At 42.5% G+C, this 18,081-nt stretch overlaps 1 protein-coding gene across 8 annotated transcripts in view; it reads left to right on the forward strand.

Moving 5' to 3' along the window:
- NTNG1 (netrin G1) overlaps positions 1 to 18,081 on the forward strand; it is a 366,458-nt gene that overhangs the window by 302,138 nt on the left and 46,239 nt on the right. For 3 of the 8 annotated variants that reach the window (XM_060232307.1, XM_060232299.1, XM_060232301.1), the window contains one exon: positions 6,515 to 6,682. The exons of the other annotated variants lie outside the window; for them this stretch is intronic. In XM_060232307.1, the coding sequence (XP_060088290.1) occupies positions 6,515 to 6,682 (168 nt within the window). The remainder of the gene's footprint in view (positions 1 to 6,514; positions 6,683 to 18,081) is intronic. 8 annotated transcript variants of the gene reach the window in all.

Consider the following 18,081-nt stretch of genomic DNA (forward strand, 5'->3'; position numbering starts at 1 on the left):
TTTCCCTTCCTCCTTCAGGAGCTGGACAGCACTACTGTGGTGGAGACTAACTCTGATGAAGCTCTAGGTGGTAGTTCATGGGATTTACAGCAACATCACTTTTTTGTCCATTGTTACCTGCAGGCCTCCCTAAAAAACTTCAGTTGACTTATCCAATCTGTTCAGGAGCAAATAACTCGTAGCCACTATTGTCCTACAAGCCCCACGGCGCAGAGTACTAAGCTGCAGTACTGCAGTCCAAGCTCTGCTCACGACCTGCATTCAATCCCAGCGGAAGCTGGGTTCAGGTAGCCTGTTCAAGGTTGACTCAGCTTTCCATCCTTCCAAGGTGGTAAAATGAGTACCCAGCTTGCTGGGGGGAAAGTGTATATGACTGGGGAAGGCAATGGCAAACCACCCCGTAAAAAGTCTGCCATGAAAACATCATGATGCGACATCACCCCAGAGTCGGAAACAACTGGTGCTTGCACAAGGGACCTTTATCTTTTTTGGTATTGTCTTAGTGCGGAGGGTGGTTTCAGTTCCAGCACCCAAAGAATGAACAAACCCAGGGTGACCTATAAAGCTCTCTGACACAAAGTTTTTTTAAAAAATTTCTCCAGTTTTTGTGGGAGGAGCTCAGTATTTCCAGTTCTTAATTTAAATGTACCATTTTCCTAGTCAACTTGGTGGATTGCTTTATTGCTTTAGTTCCAATGTGTGTGTTTTTTTGTTCTAGCAGTGTAATTGTGTCCAGGTTATAGAAATTGTCAGTCTTTGGTTATTATTTATTATTAAACACATTTATAACTCATACTTCCTGTCCCCTGTCACCAAGAACTCAGTCAACATCCAAACAGAACTGTACAATTTCAGGATATGTTATTTGAATCCAAAGTCACCATCTAGCCATAAGTTAAGCACTTTTTACCTCCCATTGATTTCAGCAGGAATGTAAAATATGTGCTGGGCAGCCCAATCCAGACATAACTGGCGGCCAGCCGTGGCATAGCTGCCACACCACTAGACTTCCTGAGGACTTCGGCACGCTGGAAGTCTCCCTCATGTAGCTTGCCATGAGGGAGACTGTCACCATGGCAATGCCACTGGCATAGGCACGCAAGGGAGGTGGAGGCAGCCGGAGGAGAGGGCCAGCCCACCCCCCCATTGGCCAGTCCTGGCGCATGCACCGTGGCTCATGACAGTCAGGGATGGAGAGAAGCGGCCCCAGAGAGGCTGATAGCCATTCCCAACCTGTCATAGACAGCAGCTGGAATGTGCGTCTGGGAGTGAGCAGCCCAGCAGCAGACACCCCCTGCCATGTGCACAGAACACCTCCTCCAGGGGCCGCAGAACTCAGAGTGCAAGTGCATCAGCTGCAGAATTCTGAGTCCACTTCATCAGCCACACACCCCTTAGTGCCCTGCACACAACAGCCCTGTGGGGTCAGGTAGGCTGTCAGCCTGGGCAGGCTGAGGGGCGGCACTTCCCTCCCCTGTCCAGCCATGCAGGGGCAGCGTGGCGGCTCATAGACCGTCCCCCCCCAAAAAAACCCAAGTCTGCCCACCCTCCCAGGCATTCCCTCGGAGAGGCCACAGAGAGAGGGGGGGGGTTGCCCAGGGAACGTGCAGCAGATGCCAAGCAGGAGAGACAACAGAGAGCACAGCTCAGACTTTATTTTTCTGGAACAGAGTGCAATAGTCTTCCTGGTGCGCGCTGGGCAGTCTCGTTACGGGCAGGGCTCCATTCAGAGTGGCGGGCAGAAACAGCTGAGGAAGCGGGGGGCGGTGGAGTGACACACATGGAAGTCTCTGTGTTGGAGTCCCACCTGCAAAATGGAGATAGAGATCAAGAGCACCTGCAGGGGTGGCAGCTGGAAGAGCAGGCTGCGTTTCAGCCGGGCGCTCTCTTAAAGGGACAGCCTCTGACTCACCTCCCCGCAATGGGGCAGCTGCCACACACACACACCGTGCCCTGCCAGAGCCCACTGCCTGGTTCTAGTGCCAGAGACGCTTGCACACCAAGCGGTCAAGAGTGAGGGGAGGGGGTGGCTGGGGGTGGGGGGGACAGTAGAACTTACCCAGCCATGGGTGACAGTCCTTGCATGCAAAACCTCTGGGAGCCCGGAACCTTTGGAGACCTGGAAACAAGAGCAGTTAGCCCCAGGGGAAAGACCTCTCTTTCCCCCTTGCAAGTCAAAGATACTGTCAAAGCAACCACACAGTGCAAAACCCGTCACCAACATGCCTGCCTGTCCCTCACTCTAAGTCTGTATGGCCGGGAGCTCACTGGCAGAGCTTCCCACCATACGCTCCTCTCCTTAACAACTGAGTTGTGCGAGGCCAGAGCAGAAGTATTTCTAGGAGGGGGAAGACTGCAATTGGGTGGGAATTGGCGAGGCAATCATGCCACTCCCTAAGGGGTTTGGAAGCTTCCGCAGCGGCAGAGGCAACCTTTGTTTTTGGTTTCAACTAGTGCCTATGGGACATATCGCTGTTTTTGCTGGCGTAACGTTGCGCCTCTCAGTGGGGGCGTGTCCTGGGCCAAACTGCTCAGTAAGCTGCCCTCAGGCACTGCTGCCCTTAAGCGGAGTGGCGCTTGAACGGCCCCCTGCCCACGTAACTCCCCTCCACTGTGGTGGCGCCGGTCGTAAATCGGTGCAAACCCTTCTTGCGCCCACGTAGCAGCTCGTCTTCTCTCTTTTGTAAAGAACATTTTCATTACCTTTTGATTTGCTGTCAAGAAACAGATTGTTGCTCTTTGGCAAAGCAAAGAAAATTATTTGCAATATGGCTTTAGAGTTTGGCAAACAGGATTCAATATGTGTTTATTATCTAATAGTGCCAGTATGATCGTAAGTGGTTCCATTGTAGCAAACTGCATACTCCATTGGCATGGGCCCTGAGATGCTCAAGAGAAAGGCAGGCATATAAATATTTTAATTAATTAAATAAATAAATAGGCATCCCCTCCCCAATTAAGGTATAAATAAAATAGACCTGCAGTATTCCATCTTGGATACAGCATCACTCCTGAAAATGATGGAAGTTCTGTGGATAACCATTCTGTCTACAGGTCAGCCATGTGAGTTGGGCAACAGGTTTTTCACCTAGTTCTCAGGCAGAGGAATTGTGATGTGTGTCTTTTCTATACCAGCTTGACAATGGTGTGGGACGATACCACATCAAACACCTTATCGGTGATTTCTCCTAATAGATGTTTGTTGTGGGTGGAATTCAGACAAGCCTACATTTCAGGTATCTACTCTTAGCCAGAGAAAATGTAGTTCTTATCTCTCCAAGCAGCAGTGTATTGCAGAACACACAGCTTGGTGCCCCATGCTGTGTTACGGTCAGACATGAGTTATGGGCTATCCTCATGTCTAGTTCAGGATCTGAATCAGGCATCACCTGCATGGGACTTGAGGTGAACTCCCAGCTCATGTTTGGCTATTATACAAGATGGGGATCTTCAGACCCAACCTGCATGCTTTGTAATATGTAAAGAAGAAAGCACCAAGGCTTTCATTGGCATCTAAACCAGGTATTTATTCAACTTCAGTCTGTGCCAGCTTTACTCTCTCTCTCCTTAGCTTCAGTTTTCTGCCCAAGGGACCAAGGTAGCCCTGTAATGACTGACAGTGTCCCTGGGGCTCAGCATTCTCCTAGTGGGTTGTATCCAGTCTGTTATTTCTGTAGATGCAATTATTTGCACTCATGGAGCATAATCCCCCTCACTCTGGTAGAAGTCCAAAATGTCAAAATGAGGGGGGATTTGGTAAAATCATGCTTTGTAAGTAGAAAGGGGGGGGGACTGTTGAATAATCAATTTGACACCAAGTCAGTGTGTCTGACCAAGAACAGCTGCCTCTCCAAGAATGCAGGTCCAGCTGGCTTGGCATCAGAGGGTGTGGCAAATGAGTTCCTGCTGGGCTTCTTCTTCCAAAAAAAAAAAAAAGCCATGGCCAACACACAGGCATTTCTGCTAGTGAATCTTGCCTGTCTCAAGAAGATGGAATCTTACATATGAATTGTGCTCATTGATTTTATTTAGCTTTCCTACATACGATCCCAAATGGAGGAAGCAAACCAGTTTTGCCAGATCATGCATGAGGCCAGTTGCACGTCTTTCATCATACTCAGCACTATATTAAGTTGTGACAAGAAGAACTGTAATAATTTGCTAAGTGGTTCTACAACTTTAAAGATGATGGCCATTAATTAGCAGTATGTTTTATAACTGCAGTCTTGTATTTTCTGCTAAAACAAGGTGTTAATGTGTGCACTTATATTTTTCAAAGGGAAATTTGAGTTTGTCACCACAAACTCCTCAGTCTCCTCCTGTATTACTTACATTAATTCATGATCCAGGAAGCAGTGGACAGTTGAAAAAGGGCTAAACAGCTAACAGGGGCAGACAGTGTTGAAAAGAAACACACAAAAACTGATCAAAAACATATATTGAAGGCAGTAAGAGAATTTATTTATTTATTAGTTTGCATTTCTTGCAAAAACTTGAACTCTTTTCCCTGAAGCTTCTATTAAGAAACAACTTGAACTTTTAGAAAGCCCCTAGCTAGCATGGTTCTGGTTTCTCACTTGTGCACGTGTCCCATGAGGCCAGTCAGAGAACAACTGCTGTTGATGGACTCCTTTCAAGAGCATTTAATAATACTATTCGCAGTCAGTTCAAATGGCTGTTGACCCAGCAATAAGCATATGGTTTGATAGCTTTGCTCCCCTTACTGGGTGCTTCAAACACTTGATAAGAATTCTCAGTTTGTGATACCTGACACAGGAAACTTTGACTCTCAGAAGGTTATACTGAGGTGCTATTGGACTAACTTCTGGTTCTTCTACAGCAGAAGACCAGCACAGCTACCCTCTTGAAACAATCTGTGATAGTCGACCTGTGGGATACATTTCATGGAACAAAAGTACTGAGTGATAAACATGGCAATGTGAATACACAAGATAGGCTTATAAACAATGTGGCAGATCATTTATTAGCAGATTGGCAAGCAGCACCAGCCCATGGGCAGGTGGCACCCCAGGCAGGCTCCCTGCCCCCCTCCCCTCCCCACCACCCTCCTTCCCTTCGCCCCCCCCCCTGCCAAGGCTGGTCCTTCCCTGCCACCCTCCTTTCTTTCCCTTCACCCCCCCAGCTGGTTCTTACCCCGCCGCAGCCGTCCTCCTTCCCTTCAGCGCCACGCTCCTTCACTCCCCCAGCTGGTCTTTCCCTGCAGCTGCCGTTGACCACCTTCCGTTGCCCCCCAACCCACCAAGGCTGGTCCCCCTGCCCACTTTCCCTTCTCTTTTCGTTTGCTGCTGAGGCTGGTCCTTTCCCACCGTCACCCTCCTTCCCGGCTTCAATGAGGCTAGCGCGATATCTTATCTTTTAAAGAGCCCGCGGGAAGAGAGTTCGTTCCCCCTCTTTCCCAGAAATGGAAGTGAGGGGAGCGAAGTCTCTTCTCACGGGATCTTCAAAAGATTAGAAGCTGGAGCAGCCGTGGCGATGGGGTGGGACGGCGGAGGGAGAGATGGCGGGCAGGCAATGAGGACGAGGAAAGCAGGCAGGCAAGCAAACTAAGCGTTTGCCATGGGTGCCAGGGGAAGGGAGACCAATTCGGTGCCCTGCACCTCCCAGCACCTTAGTTAACCGCCTAGTTTGTCCAGCGGAAGGGCCGGCCCTGCTGGCAAATCTAATCAGTGTTACTGATTGAGGCTCTTCATCTCAAATAAAAGATGGACATTAAGATGGAGTTGTGAGGAGTTGCCTTACTTTGGAGCTGCCATGCAGTATTCCAGGCATATGCAACTCCAAAATGGAGCTAGTAACTCCCCCTGGAACATTTTGATTAAAGAAAGCAGTCTTTCCCCCATACCACAATATGAGGCAGAACTGAACACTGCATGTGTTTAAGCAAGTCATCCCTACTTGTTAAAAATTGTATAATGGGTTTTGGCCTTAGTTCCATCCATACCTGTTACAGGTTTTTCTGTGAGAACAGCCAGTGTGAATATGTGATGGGAGGCACTGGACATGAAGGCGGAAATAAAAGCCCTTCACATGCTTAGTGGTCACACCACACTTATCCTACATGTTATACCATCATGGAAGTTTAGGATGCAACATGTATCATAAGAAACTCCCAGTCAAGGATTTGACCTAGTTCAAAATCCCACAAGCACTTAAGTGCACTAGTTAGCTTCCAGTAAGCATTCTTTAACTAATCTCATGAAGCCCATGAAAGGTTTACAGCTGCAAATGCTTCACTTGCATTAGACTTCCACTCAGTGCTATTTGTCTGATCAGTCTAACCTGCCTGAAAAGAGATGCCACCATAACAGTCTGACATCTGTTGTTGTCCGTGTATGCTACGTAAAATTAAAGAACATTTTGTGCTGCTACTCATTCATAATCTATTCATGCTTCATTTGAAACAAAACAAAAAACAAAAACCACACACAAGCATGTGAATTGCTATAACTGCTGCAGAATACCCTTTGTGTACATTTCTGTTCTTCCTTGCAAGACTGTGAATGCTTCCGCCACTCCAACCGGTGCACTTACATCGAACTGCTCAGTACAGTCGTTTGTGTGAGCTGTAAACACAAGACTAGAGGGCAGCACTGTGAGTTGTGCAGGCTGGGCTACTTCAGAAATGCTTCTGCAGAGCTGGACGATGAGAATGTATGCATAGGTCAGTTTCATTCTAATTCTGGCATTTCCTTCTCTGCCTTTTTTCAGCTGTTCAGACCTATTTAGTGCATAGGCCAGCCATTTCCACCATTTCTCTTCATTTACCAGCTTGAGCCAGAATGTAAGAACTGAGGAGATCCACGTATAGTCCAGCCTTACATGCTCTTGTTTTTATTCATTGTCTTGGAGATACATTTTGAATATCTGGATGAGAAGTACATTTGACCGTGACAGCCCTATCAAAAAATCTGAGATATGTATTACAAGAAATTGTGACATTACTGGTTGCTCAAGTTCAATCACTCCCAAGAAACCACACAGAACTGAATATCAAGAGGTATGGCAGGACCAGTGTGAAGCCCTACTGTCTAGGAGAATCTGTTTACATAATTTCAGATTGCAAGGCCCAGCCGTAGTTTAATCCAGTATATGTAACAGATCCATCCCATTATGTGAATTAAACCATTGCAGGTCAAATGACCTCACATTCATTTGAACTCAGAGCGAACCCACTGATATGAGTGTCTTTATGCACAAGACAAACAATGTCCATTCACTTTGACCTGTTATTAAACACCATCATAGTTTTATTTACTTTAGGCAACCATCATGCCCAAATTCTCACTGAAATTTAAAAAAAATTAAAAAGATGCCCCCCCCCCCAATATCAAAGGTGGATGATTACCAGTCATATCCAGTTATAAGGTGGGGTCTTCTATGGAGCAGGACCATCCAAGCAGCACATGCCAGATACCACTGGCTACCATGCTTTGAAGTTGGTCAAAGCAACAGTATATAAGGCTGCTGAAAAAGTGGTAGTATCTGCATCTAGTATACACCAGGTCCTAAATATATAATATGGATTATTAGGCCAGTGTATGTATTATAAATTTTCAATGCAGATGTTTTATTTCCATCGAATCATATGGTTTTGCTTCATTCATTCTTTTATTAATTTGCTTTAGTTTTCTATTGTATTCAGTGGGGAAAAGATTTATAATTGTAACTTTGAGAAAAAACCTGATTGGAGTGACATTTTCAGAGAAAATTTGCTTTTGAATACTGCTGCAGTCTGTCATTTACTAAGAAGGTGGCACAATTGAGGTGAACCAGAATTGCTTATCTTGCTTTCCATTCTATTTTGGTGACACTTTGAGGGACTATACCCTTTATCCAAGGGATTATACTTGCCAAATTTCAGACACACATCTAAAAGTCTCTCTTTTGTAGGCAATAAGAAATATAGAAGAGATAAAATATCTGTTTTAATCACTGATTAAATGCTTCCTGTATGTCAGTTTCCTCTCTCTCTGTCTCTCTCCCTCCACCTTCCTCTAACCACATATTACATAGATAATACTTTAAAACTTTTCATAATTGAATGAATGCTTCCTGTTTACTTTCAATGCTTCCTGATTAATTTGAGGATTAAGTTAAATGAATGGTTCCCAATTTATTTGATTGCTAATTGAAAATTTCCTTTTAAGATTCTACCTACCAGATAGTCTCAGAAATGTGGCCTATTTCTATAAAGAGATTCTAGCTTGTTTTATTACGCATCTTTGTATAGTATTGCTTTTATGAATGCTCTAGAGTATTTGTGTCCCTGGATTATTTGCTTTCCATCTCACAGAGAAAAAAGCAACTTAAAGTACAATAAAAATGGGACCCTCTACAATTTCTCCTTTGAATAAGGGTAGGACTGCCAACCCCTCGATCCGGGCGGGGAATCTCCCGCCCGGGAGGTTCTCAACTCGCCAGCCCACATTGGGCTGGCGGGGGGAACCTCCCCCCGCGTCGCTGGTGTGATGATGTCACCCGGAAGTGACATCATCAAAATGGCAGCGCCCATGCGGGGCCGCTCTAGGCATTTCCAGGAAGACTCTATGGTTTTCCAGGACACTCTAGCCATTTGGGAGGTAAAACTCTATAGTACAATAGGTGCCATAGAGTTTTAACCTCCCAAATGGCTAGAGGATCCAGGAAAACCATAGTGTTTTCCTGGAAACACCTAGAGCAGCCTCGCATGGGCGCCGCCATTATGATGACGTCACTTCCAGGTGACATCATTTCGTTGTGCAGCATTGGGGGATGAAGAGGACTTGGCAACCTTATATAAGGGGTACTGTTAATGTCATAAAATTGTATATATATTCATTCCTTGCAACACTTCTGACTGACATTTGGCCAGCAGGATCCCTTCTGTCAAGGATAGAATTGTATAATAAAGCACCAAGCAGAATAGTTGTAATCTGTATCTTTAAATAATCTAGGGAGGGAAAAACCAAGATTTAAATTAATTAAAACATCAGCATCATAACACACATGCACACACTGTATTCTTTTCACTTGACACTAACTGAAGTTATATGTTTAATTGTTTTGAATATAATTATGCTATACTTAATATTGCCTTCAGTATGGCAGCTAATAAGGCAGCCACACATATTGGCTTGTTAAATACCATTAACTCAAATGCCAAGCACAGGTCTTTAAAACGAAACACCCATTTGTTGATTACCATTTGATACAGGCAAGGAACGTTGTCTGCCTAACATGAGAAATTATGTAGTTAGGAGATATATGAGAGGACAGGACTTTCTCCTGTTGTGCTGGTAATTGACAGAAGAGAAGAAAGAACGTGCAGCAAACACACCCTGATATGCAGCTGTTCTCTGAAATACTCATTACAAGGATTATCTCCTTATTAGGTCGGGCCTACAGGGGAAAATATTTCTTTGGGAACTTTGTAGGTTTCAAAGGAGAGAAAGATTTGAGTGCACCAATGGGTGGAAAGCTCCTGTTTCTGCTGGTGGGTGCATATCTTTTGCAATTCAACCACTTTTTCCAAAACTGCCTACAGAAAACTGAGAAGTACCGGTATGTAATGGTTCCTGAAAATCATCATCCTTGGCCTATTCCAGTGACTGACTTTAGGAAAGAAGGGAAAAGTTCAATTTTGTAAGCATCAGTGGCTACTGAAAATGGCAGGAGTTAACAATGTAAGGTTGTTTAATAAGATCTCATTTTTGCAGTCACAAAGACATAGGGTTGCCTGGTCTAACTCAAGAAATATCTGGGGACTTTGGGGTGGAGCCAGGAGCAAGGGTGTAACAAGCACTACTGAACTCCGAAGAGAGTTCTGGCCATCACATTTAAAGGGACTACACTTCTTTCAAATTTCTTCCCTCCATTTGGAAATAATGAAGAATAGGGGAACCTTCTTTGAAGGCTCATAAAATTGAACCCCCTGGTCCAATCTTTTTGAAACTTGGAGGATGTTTTGAGGAGAGGCACCAGACACTGTGCTAAAAATTTGGTGCCTCTACCTAACCCCCCCCCCAAAGCCCGAGATACCCAAAGATCAATTCTCCATTAGGAACTAGTCTCCATAGGGTAAAATGGAGTGCCCAGCAGACATCCCCCCCCCTAATTTCTGCTAACCCTGAAGTGGGGAGAGGTCCTCAAAACCAAGGGATCCCCTGCTCCCAAATGGGATTGGCAACCCTACACTTGGAAATACTAAGTTGGGATCCTGTAGACACTGGAGTACTATTGAATGGACTGAAACTCAATTCCAAGGAAGATATAGAATTCCATAAAATCAGCTTGCACAGCCACAGCCCAGAGTCAGTATGGACCTAGGAGATCTGGCTTCTACATGTGCTTCGTTGATTGCCTAGGTAAAAAAAATGACCCTCAGTTTCAGTTCCTAAGTCTAAAAGGAGAATTTATGTTATAACTGATTAGGTTGGCATACGGATAAATAATACCAAGTCTCGGAGTAGAGCAGGAGAGTAATCTTAGCACACCCAGCAATAGAAACTGACAGTAAATTACAGATCTTTCCACAACTGACCTGTAATCACCTTCTAAAATCAAAAGTGTGTAGAAAGATGTCCCACATGATGTATCTATTGACTGTACAAATTCAGAGTATAGATGAGATATTAAACATTTGAATATTGCACTATATAAGCTATTTCTCAGAAATACAAAATGTGATGCAGTTGTTTTTAATATACAATTTATATTGAGGAGCATTCAGACATCTAGTAATCTGCAATCTGGAATACTATACCCCAGCAATTGGGGTGTCTGTTAGTTTGATTAAAAACTTAAGGTTAAAAGAGAGGATTACATGAACCATTGATCTTCTAAAGTCGTGTGACTAATTTAGGGTTTAGAAGTTGTATTAGAATTGAAAAATCAGGTTGGAAGATTTCTTGAAAAATGAAAAAAGGTCATGATTTCTAACATTCCCTAACATCTTTAAAGCAAATGTCTTGTGAACTGTAACCATAGGCAGTTGACATATGGTGGACTGTAGTATAAAAAATAAAGGCAAAGGTGCTGGAAAGTGTTCACACGTGCAAAGGGGGACAATTTTTTACTCTTTTCCCTCCTTTAGCAAACCTCCAACTTCACCATCACACCGTTCCTGTATGTTCCCTCTTCCCTAAGGCCATCTTCTCAGAGGGCATTTGGGGCTTCAGCAGAATGAGTGAGGGAGGACAGCTGTGCTTCATCACTAAAATCCCTTTCACAGAAACCTTTCAGTGGATCCAAGCCAAAATCTCTTAAAAACAAATAAACACTGTGTAATAGGTCCACGAAGAGCCCTGTGGCGCAGAGTATTAAAGCTGTAGTGCTGCAGTCCTAAGCTCTGCTCACAACCTGAGTTCGATCCCCGGTGGAAGTTGGGTTTTCAGGAAGCCGGCCCAAGGTTGACTCAGCCTTCCATCCTTCCAAGGTCAGTAAAATGAGTACCCAGCTTGCTGGGGAGAAAGTGTAGATGACTGGGGAAGGCAATGGCAAACCACCCTGTAAAAAGTCTGCCGTGAAAACGTTGTGAAAGCAACGTCATCCCAGAGTCGGAAATGACAGGTGCTTGCACAGGGGACCTTTCCTTTCAATAGGTCCACACTATAGTACTTCTCAAAGCTTTCAGAACCATCATGTTCAGAAAACAAACTACGTTTCTCCAGATAATACCAAGTGCAGCTAAATAAATATATTATTTATTATTTATTTATTATTCAAATGTATATTCCACCCTCCCCACAAGCCTGATATAGACCTGTATCAGACAATATATTTCAAATGCCAATTGCCACAATTCTTCCTTCCTATGAAAACCACATCACACCTCTGTGCTGTTCATGAGGGTCCGTAGACTCACAGGAATAAAATTGCAATAGACTGGCCTATGGTAGGAGAAGGAATCTATTGAAATTGCTGTCTTCTCTTTACAAAATTGAAGTCTCCAGGCTTACAAACTTACTTTCTTGTAAGGCCTTTCACAAGGCTGAGCTATTAATCCCTCCCAATCTCAGCTTCAGCTTTAACACAATATGCTCCAGATCCAGCTGTTCATATTGCAAACAATAAGATATTGTATTAATCCCAGTAAATTCCACTGAACTCAAGTCAGAAGGTTTACTTCTATGACCATAAAATTCTCCCACAATTACAGTTGATCTCCAGACTACAGAGATCAATTATCATCCTAAAGGAAATGGATACTTTGGAAGGACTCTGTAACATTACATGTATGATGAGGTCCCCCTCCTCAATCTCTGCTCTCTCCAGGCACTACCCCCTAAATGTCCAGGAATTTCCAAGGTGACATTGGCAACCTTATCTAGAATGCATAGAAATGGCTCTTTTTTCATTCCATGGTCGGTCATAACCACTGAAAATGCTGGCCTTGTGGCATCCAATACACTAAGCACTATTTTCATTTATAGAACAGGTACAGATTTCAGAACCCACTGGTCAGCTATTACATTAATTTCATTTTTTAAAATAAAATTTAAATATAATTTAATCAAAAATGTCTCAAGATTTTAATAGTGCATGGTTTGATTATGATTAAATGAGCATTAGAATATAATATTTGGAATACAATCAGTGTTCAAACATTTGTGGCTTTTCCTTTTAAGCCTTAATAACAAGGGCCATCCTGTAATTTACTCTACAGTAGGCAACACTAAAATTATATCAATGCAATACAAAATGCATTTGGATGGAGTTATCTGAACAAGCAATTTCATTAGAAGCTGCAGGCTACCGAACATCCACAAGGCCATTTAGAGTGCACGTAACTGTAAAACAGGCATGTCTGTGTAATAATAGATTGTTTCCTATTTAAAAGTCACAGAACTTAACAGATATTTGTTTTCTATTTTACTATCCATCACAATTCTATATTTTAAACATATTTCACTTTGTCTCATATTCCAGGCATTAGGTGCAACTTCAAAGGCAATCTGGTGGGTAGCCATATTGGTATGAAGCAGCAGAACAAAGTTTGAGTTGAATGGCAGCTTTAAGACCAACAAAGTTTTATTCAAGTATAAGCTTTCATGTGCAATCACACTTCTTCAGATACAGTGAAACAGGACTTTCTCAACCATTACATATCGGTAGCCTCTCTCTCTACCTATAGTAATGGTTAAGGGAGTTCTGTTTCACTGTATTTGAAGAAATGTGCATGCACATAAAATAGGGTTGCCAGCCTCCAGGGGTTTTACAACTTTTACAACTGATCTCCAGCTGGCAGAGATCAGCTCCCCTGGAGAAAATCGCTGCTTTGAAGGGTGGATTCTGTGGCATTGTAGTATACTGAGAAGAAGAAGAAGACTGCAGATTTATACCCTGTCCTTCTATCTGAATCAGAAACTCAGTACGGCTTACAATCTCCTATATCTTCTCCCCCCACAATAGACACCCTGTGAGGTAGGTGGGGCTGAGAGGGCTCTCACAGAAGCTGCCCTTTCAAGGACGACAACTGCGATAGCTATGGCTAACCCAGGGCCATTCCAGCAGCTGGAGGAGTGGGGAATCAAACCCGGTTCTTCCAGATAAGAGTCCACACACTTTACCACTACACCAAACTGGCCCCACTCTTCCCCAAATCCCACTTCCTTCTGGATCACCCCCCAAGTCTCCAGGTATTTTCCACCACAGAGCTGGCAACCCTAACACAAAAGCTTATACCTTGAATAAGACTTTGTTGGTCTTAAAGGTGCCAAACTTTGTTCCAAAGACAATCATCGCTGTCATTATTGCATGTATGAGCAGCCATGGCCCTGATCTTCCACATGTATCTTCACACATGGAGAATATGTTAGGGTGAAACAGGTTCTGTACAAATAGAGCTCTCAGCAGCTTCTGTAATCTTCATCACATTTGGAAGTGTTTTCTAGTTATAACCCTTGCACAGCCCAGTTCATGATAATGTCACATATCCTACCCTTTCACTCAGCCTGTGAATACTTCCTTCAACAAATGTGTTTCCCTGACAAAAAACCCCACTTAAATTGGAGGAAGATTTTTTTAGGCTGAAGGAGGGTTTTAAACTTCACTGAGCAGAGTGGCAGGACACATACAATGTTTTTCCTGCTGGATAACAGGCTGAGGGTCTCTGCCTGCATAAATACAGTAGAAACAACACACTTGATTGTCTCAGGAAAGTTAAGAAGTTATATCACAGCTCACAGCTTCTATTTCATGTAGAAAGAATGGCAGTTTTGTAACAATACATATGTGCTTGCAGAAATGCAAATGGGGTTTCTCAAAATTTCTTTTATGTTGTATGTTATCCTGGAATTGATAACACTAAGCAAATCTAAAAATCTGGTGCTAGCACTAAAAATGGAGCAATGGTGAGGAAAAGTGTTCCCTGGCTTCTGTTCAGTTCCAGAATTGGGCAATCAGGTACCATCCAGGTTGCCCCAGGCTAATCCAGACATGCATTAATCTCCAGGCAGAGTTTTGACACATATCCAGAGATAAAGAATGTTTTGAGATATACTGGAGGATCTTGTATTTTGTATATATGCTTCAGTTCACAGTTACTTATATCCCTTGGCCTGATATTCTGTAATCATAGTGTGAAGTAGCCCTTGTCACATTGCCTTTGATTGGGGATTTTATTCCTGACTATGCCCTTGCTCTGAACAGTGCCATACTGTAACATTTCCCAAATTTCTCAATTAAAACTGGGGGTACTATCACACCTAAAAAGATTTATTTTAAACCTGTAAGCATTAAATCATCCTACCTCTTTAAATAGCCTTGTAGCAATGTGAGCTCTGTATTGCCTATGCCTCCTGGTAAAATGGCTGATAATGAAATCCAGTGTCAGTATAGTCCTATGCACAATTACTCCAGTCTGCATCCATTGATTTCAGTGCCTTGTTATTCTCCCACCTATCTGCATTGTGATGTGGCAGAATTTCCAACCACCAACGAGGCTACTTGGAGGAAGGTAAAGGCAGAACAGTTAATTATACAGAAAGCAGCATCCTCTCTTGATGGGTGTTTGGGGTTTATGAAAATTTCTTGTGGTAAACCTCAGTTCTCTTGTCACTCAATGGGATACCCTGTGTAACATAACCAATAACAAAAGTACCCCAATGCAGTGGATAATATAAATTAACTATAATTTGTATACTGGAGACTCAAACCATATCAATATCAATATATATCAATTCAATACATAACAACATAGGTTCATATATGCAAGCCATAATAGTTAATAACAAAGTACATAACATATAAAAGTCATAATAGTCATAATGACAAAGTACATTACAAGTTCCTCAGGTTCAAAATGTAATTTCATGAACTTAATCACATTTGAAGGTATAATCACTGACTGTCCATGTCCATCTTATTTGTTGAGAAGTTAAGGGTACTCTGACATTGAGTGCCCTATGGATATCATGTACAGTTTTTAATTCATCTTTGGCATATACTTACTTTCTACCAATACCATTTAGGTGGCTTACATACAAAATGAACTGTAGTTAATACTAAACTTCCAATGACTTGGCCAAAGACTTCCAGTGACTTGGACAAGTCCCCCATCTTGTTAAACAATCAACACTATTAGATCCCATTTTTATAAGATATCCAAATTAGTATGTATGGATCAGCCTTTAAATGCATGTATTTATCTTTTGCAACCATGGGTCTGCACTCTGGTGAAAAGAAATTCCTAGCTGAAGATGTCATCAGGTGTCTGAGTGCTCTATGGTAGATTGAGCAACTTTGTTATGAACTTTGTTAATTAATACTGGCCTATTATTTGAAAATATACATTTTGCCAAAACTCCTTCCAATAGTTCTTAGTTTACCCCATCTTGAAAGTGCCATCTGCAGTTTGTAGTGACTGAAGACTTGAGCAACAGATGTCACATTTGATACTCATAACATTTTCTCTTTAAACTTTATTTCTAAATTGCAATGTTAAAATATTCTCAACTGTGTTTTTTTTCTCTCCTCCTGTTTTGTCATTTATGAGCTCACTGATTCTTAATGAAATTCCAGGGAACAAATGTAAATGGGATGATTAAAAGAAAAAGGGAACTGCTCACCCAGCATGATCTCCAAATTCAAAAGAAGGACTTGTGCTCTTTGCATCTGATAGCAATAGACATCAGGGGTGTTAGCAAAGTTATTATTAACCTGTAGTCTCCAATCTATCAAGAAAAAAATATAACTGCAATCAAAATCAAATCCTTAGGAAAGAAGTTCCAGAAGTGCTAATAACAAGAGATAAACAAGGTGGTGGTGGAGAGAATCCTAGAGAAGAATTAGTCTCAATTTTTGGTTTTTCCTCAACATGCATTTTTTTAAAAAAACAAACAAACTGATAATTGGTTTTTAAGCTTTCTAGGGTACACCATTGGCAGTTCCTGAGCCAAATCTGGCACCCAAAGTGCCATCTGAGAAATAGATTTATAAGGCCACTTGTTTTCTGTAGGAACTGCTTTCTGTAGAACGTTTTCTGTAGGAACTTCAAAAATCCTGCTTGATGGAGTGGCAGTGGTGTCTGGCTCAACACATCTCGTTGTGGCTCACCAGCTAGCTGCTAAACAGGGATTTGGAGCTAAAGGGATACCAAATGAAAACAAATATCTCCTAGAAATACAAAAAGCAAAGGAATCCATTATGTCTGTCCCAGATCTGTGTGAGTCACTTCCACCTTGCTTCAAGGCACCTGGCAGAGTAGGGGGTCTTGGTGGCATCTACCTGCTAGTGGTGCTGGCTTTGAGATTATTCAGCTGCCTGGTGCATTTTCAATCCTGGCAGGAAGCTTGGCCCCTGAGTTACCTTACAAGGTGCTAGAGTGCCTTCCCAGACATCAGACCAATCCACCCTTAGTATAGCTTGTTTCTGCCCTGAATTCAATTATCCCCTTCCACCACAAAGACCTGGCTCCAACTCCCTTTCATGAAATAATATGGACAAAGGTCTTAATTCCTTCCCTCTACCTGTATCCCCTCTCTTCTCTCACACTGTTCTCTCTTGGCCTCACATCTCCATTCTCATTGTATCCCCTGGGTCCCACCACTATAGCCACAGGTAAGTGTCAGGCCTATATTTTCCCATGCTTTCTCCAGGCAACTGTGCTGAGATTCCTGGTCTCGGCTCCAGAACTGACTGGTTGCTCCAGGTGATGGCATGTGACAGAGTTAATTATAGTATAATCAATTTAGCCTCTAATTTAGAAACACACTGAAGAAAGCATAGGTTCACATGTGTCATTGTTTTCCATAACTCCACCCATAACACCAGACCCAGTAATACAAAGAACAATGGCAACACCAGGACACTGTTGTTCATATTCTCCATACATGGTTTTCTCTCAAATTTGGTATTGCAGGATAAAAGGTGTGCTAGCATGGGTAATAAATAAAACTTGTAAGCCCCATCATTCAAATGCCAGGAATAAATTAAGCTAATGCTCATAAACATAAAGGAAGACTACCTTGGAAATTAGCAAAGTGCATTTGCATTGCCATTTAAAATAAACAGCAGCATGCATCATGTACAAGACTCTTATGCCTATTTTAATAATTTAATGCACATTTTACCTTGATGGTGTGTTTATGCTTCTTGAAATGCCAAGCTTTCCTAATGTTCCTTAATGCAATCTAAATACCATTTGGAAGACCAAATAGAACCCTGTGTCAGAGTCAGTTTCTTCTGAAAATAATGGGAATTCCATTCCTTACATCGTTTCTGTTCATTTTCTGCCTACACATTTGTGACAATAAGTCATTAAGAAAAAGCATGCCAGTAGTCTTCAGCATTTTCAGACTGAAATTTTAAATCACAACCAGAACATGGAATGATGAAGGATAAAAAAGGGTAGAAGAAAGCATGAGAGAGAGAGACAGATCCATTCCTGTACTCTTTATTTCACTGTTGTTCTTTCTTATTAAAAAGTTGTGCTGTTCTGTTGTTGTGGTGGTGCCACTGGTGGAACCCACTTTGGGTTGAGATCCTTACTCATGTGTGACACAAAATCAATGAACAAGTGGCCTTACAAACAATCATTTCCCTTCAGCCATCATTCAACAGTCTTCCTTTATGGTTAAAACT

This window comes from Heteronotia binoei, chromosome 2, assembly GCF_032191835.1.
Source record: "Heteronotia binoei isolate CCM8104 ecotype False Entrance Well chromosome 2, APGP_CSIRO_Hbin_v1, whole genome shotgun sequence".
Lineage (NCBI taxonomy): Eukaryota > Metazoa > Chordata > Lepidosauria > Squamata > Gekkonidae > Heteronotia > Heteronotia binoei.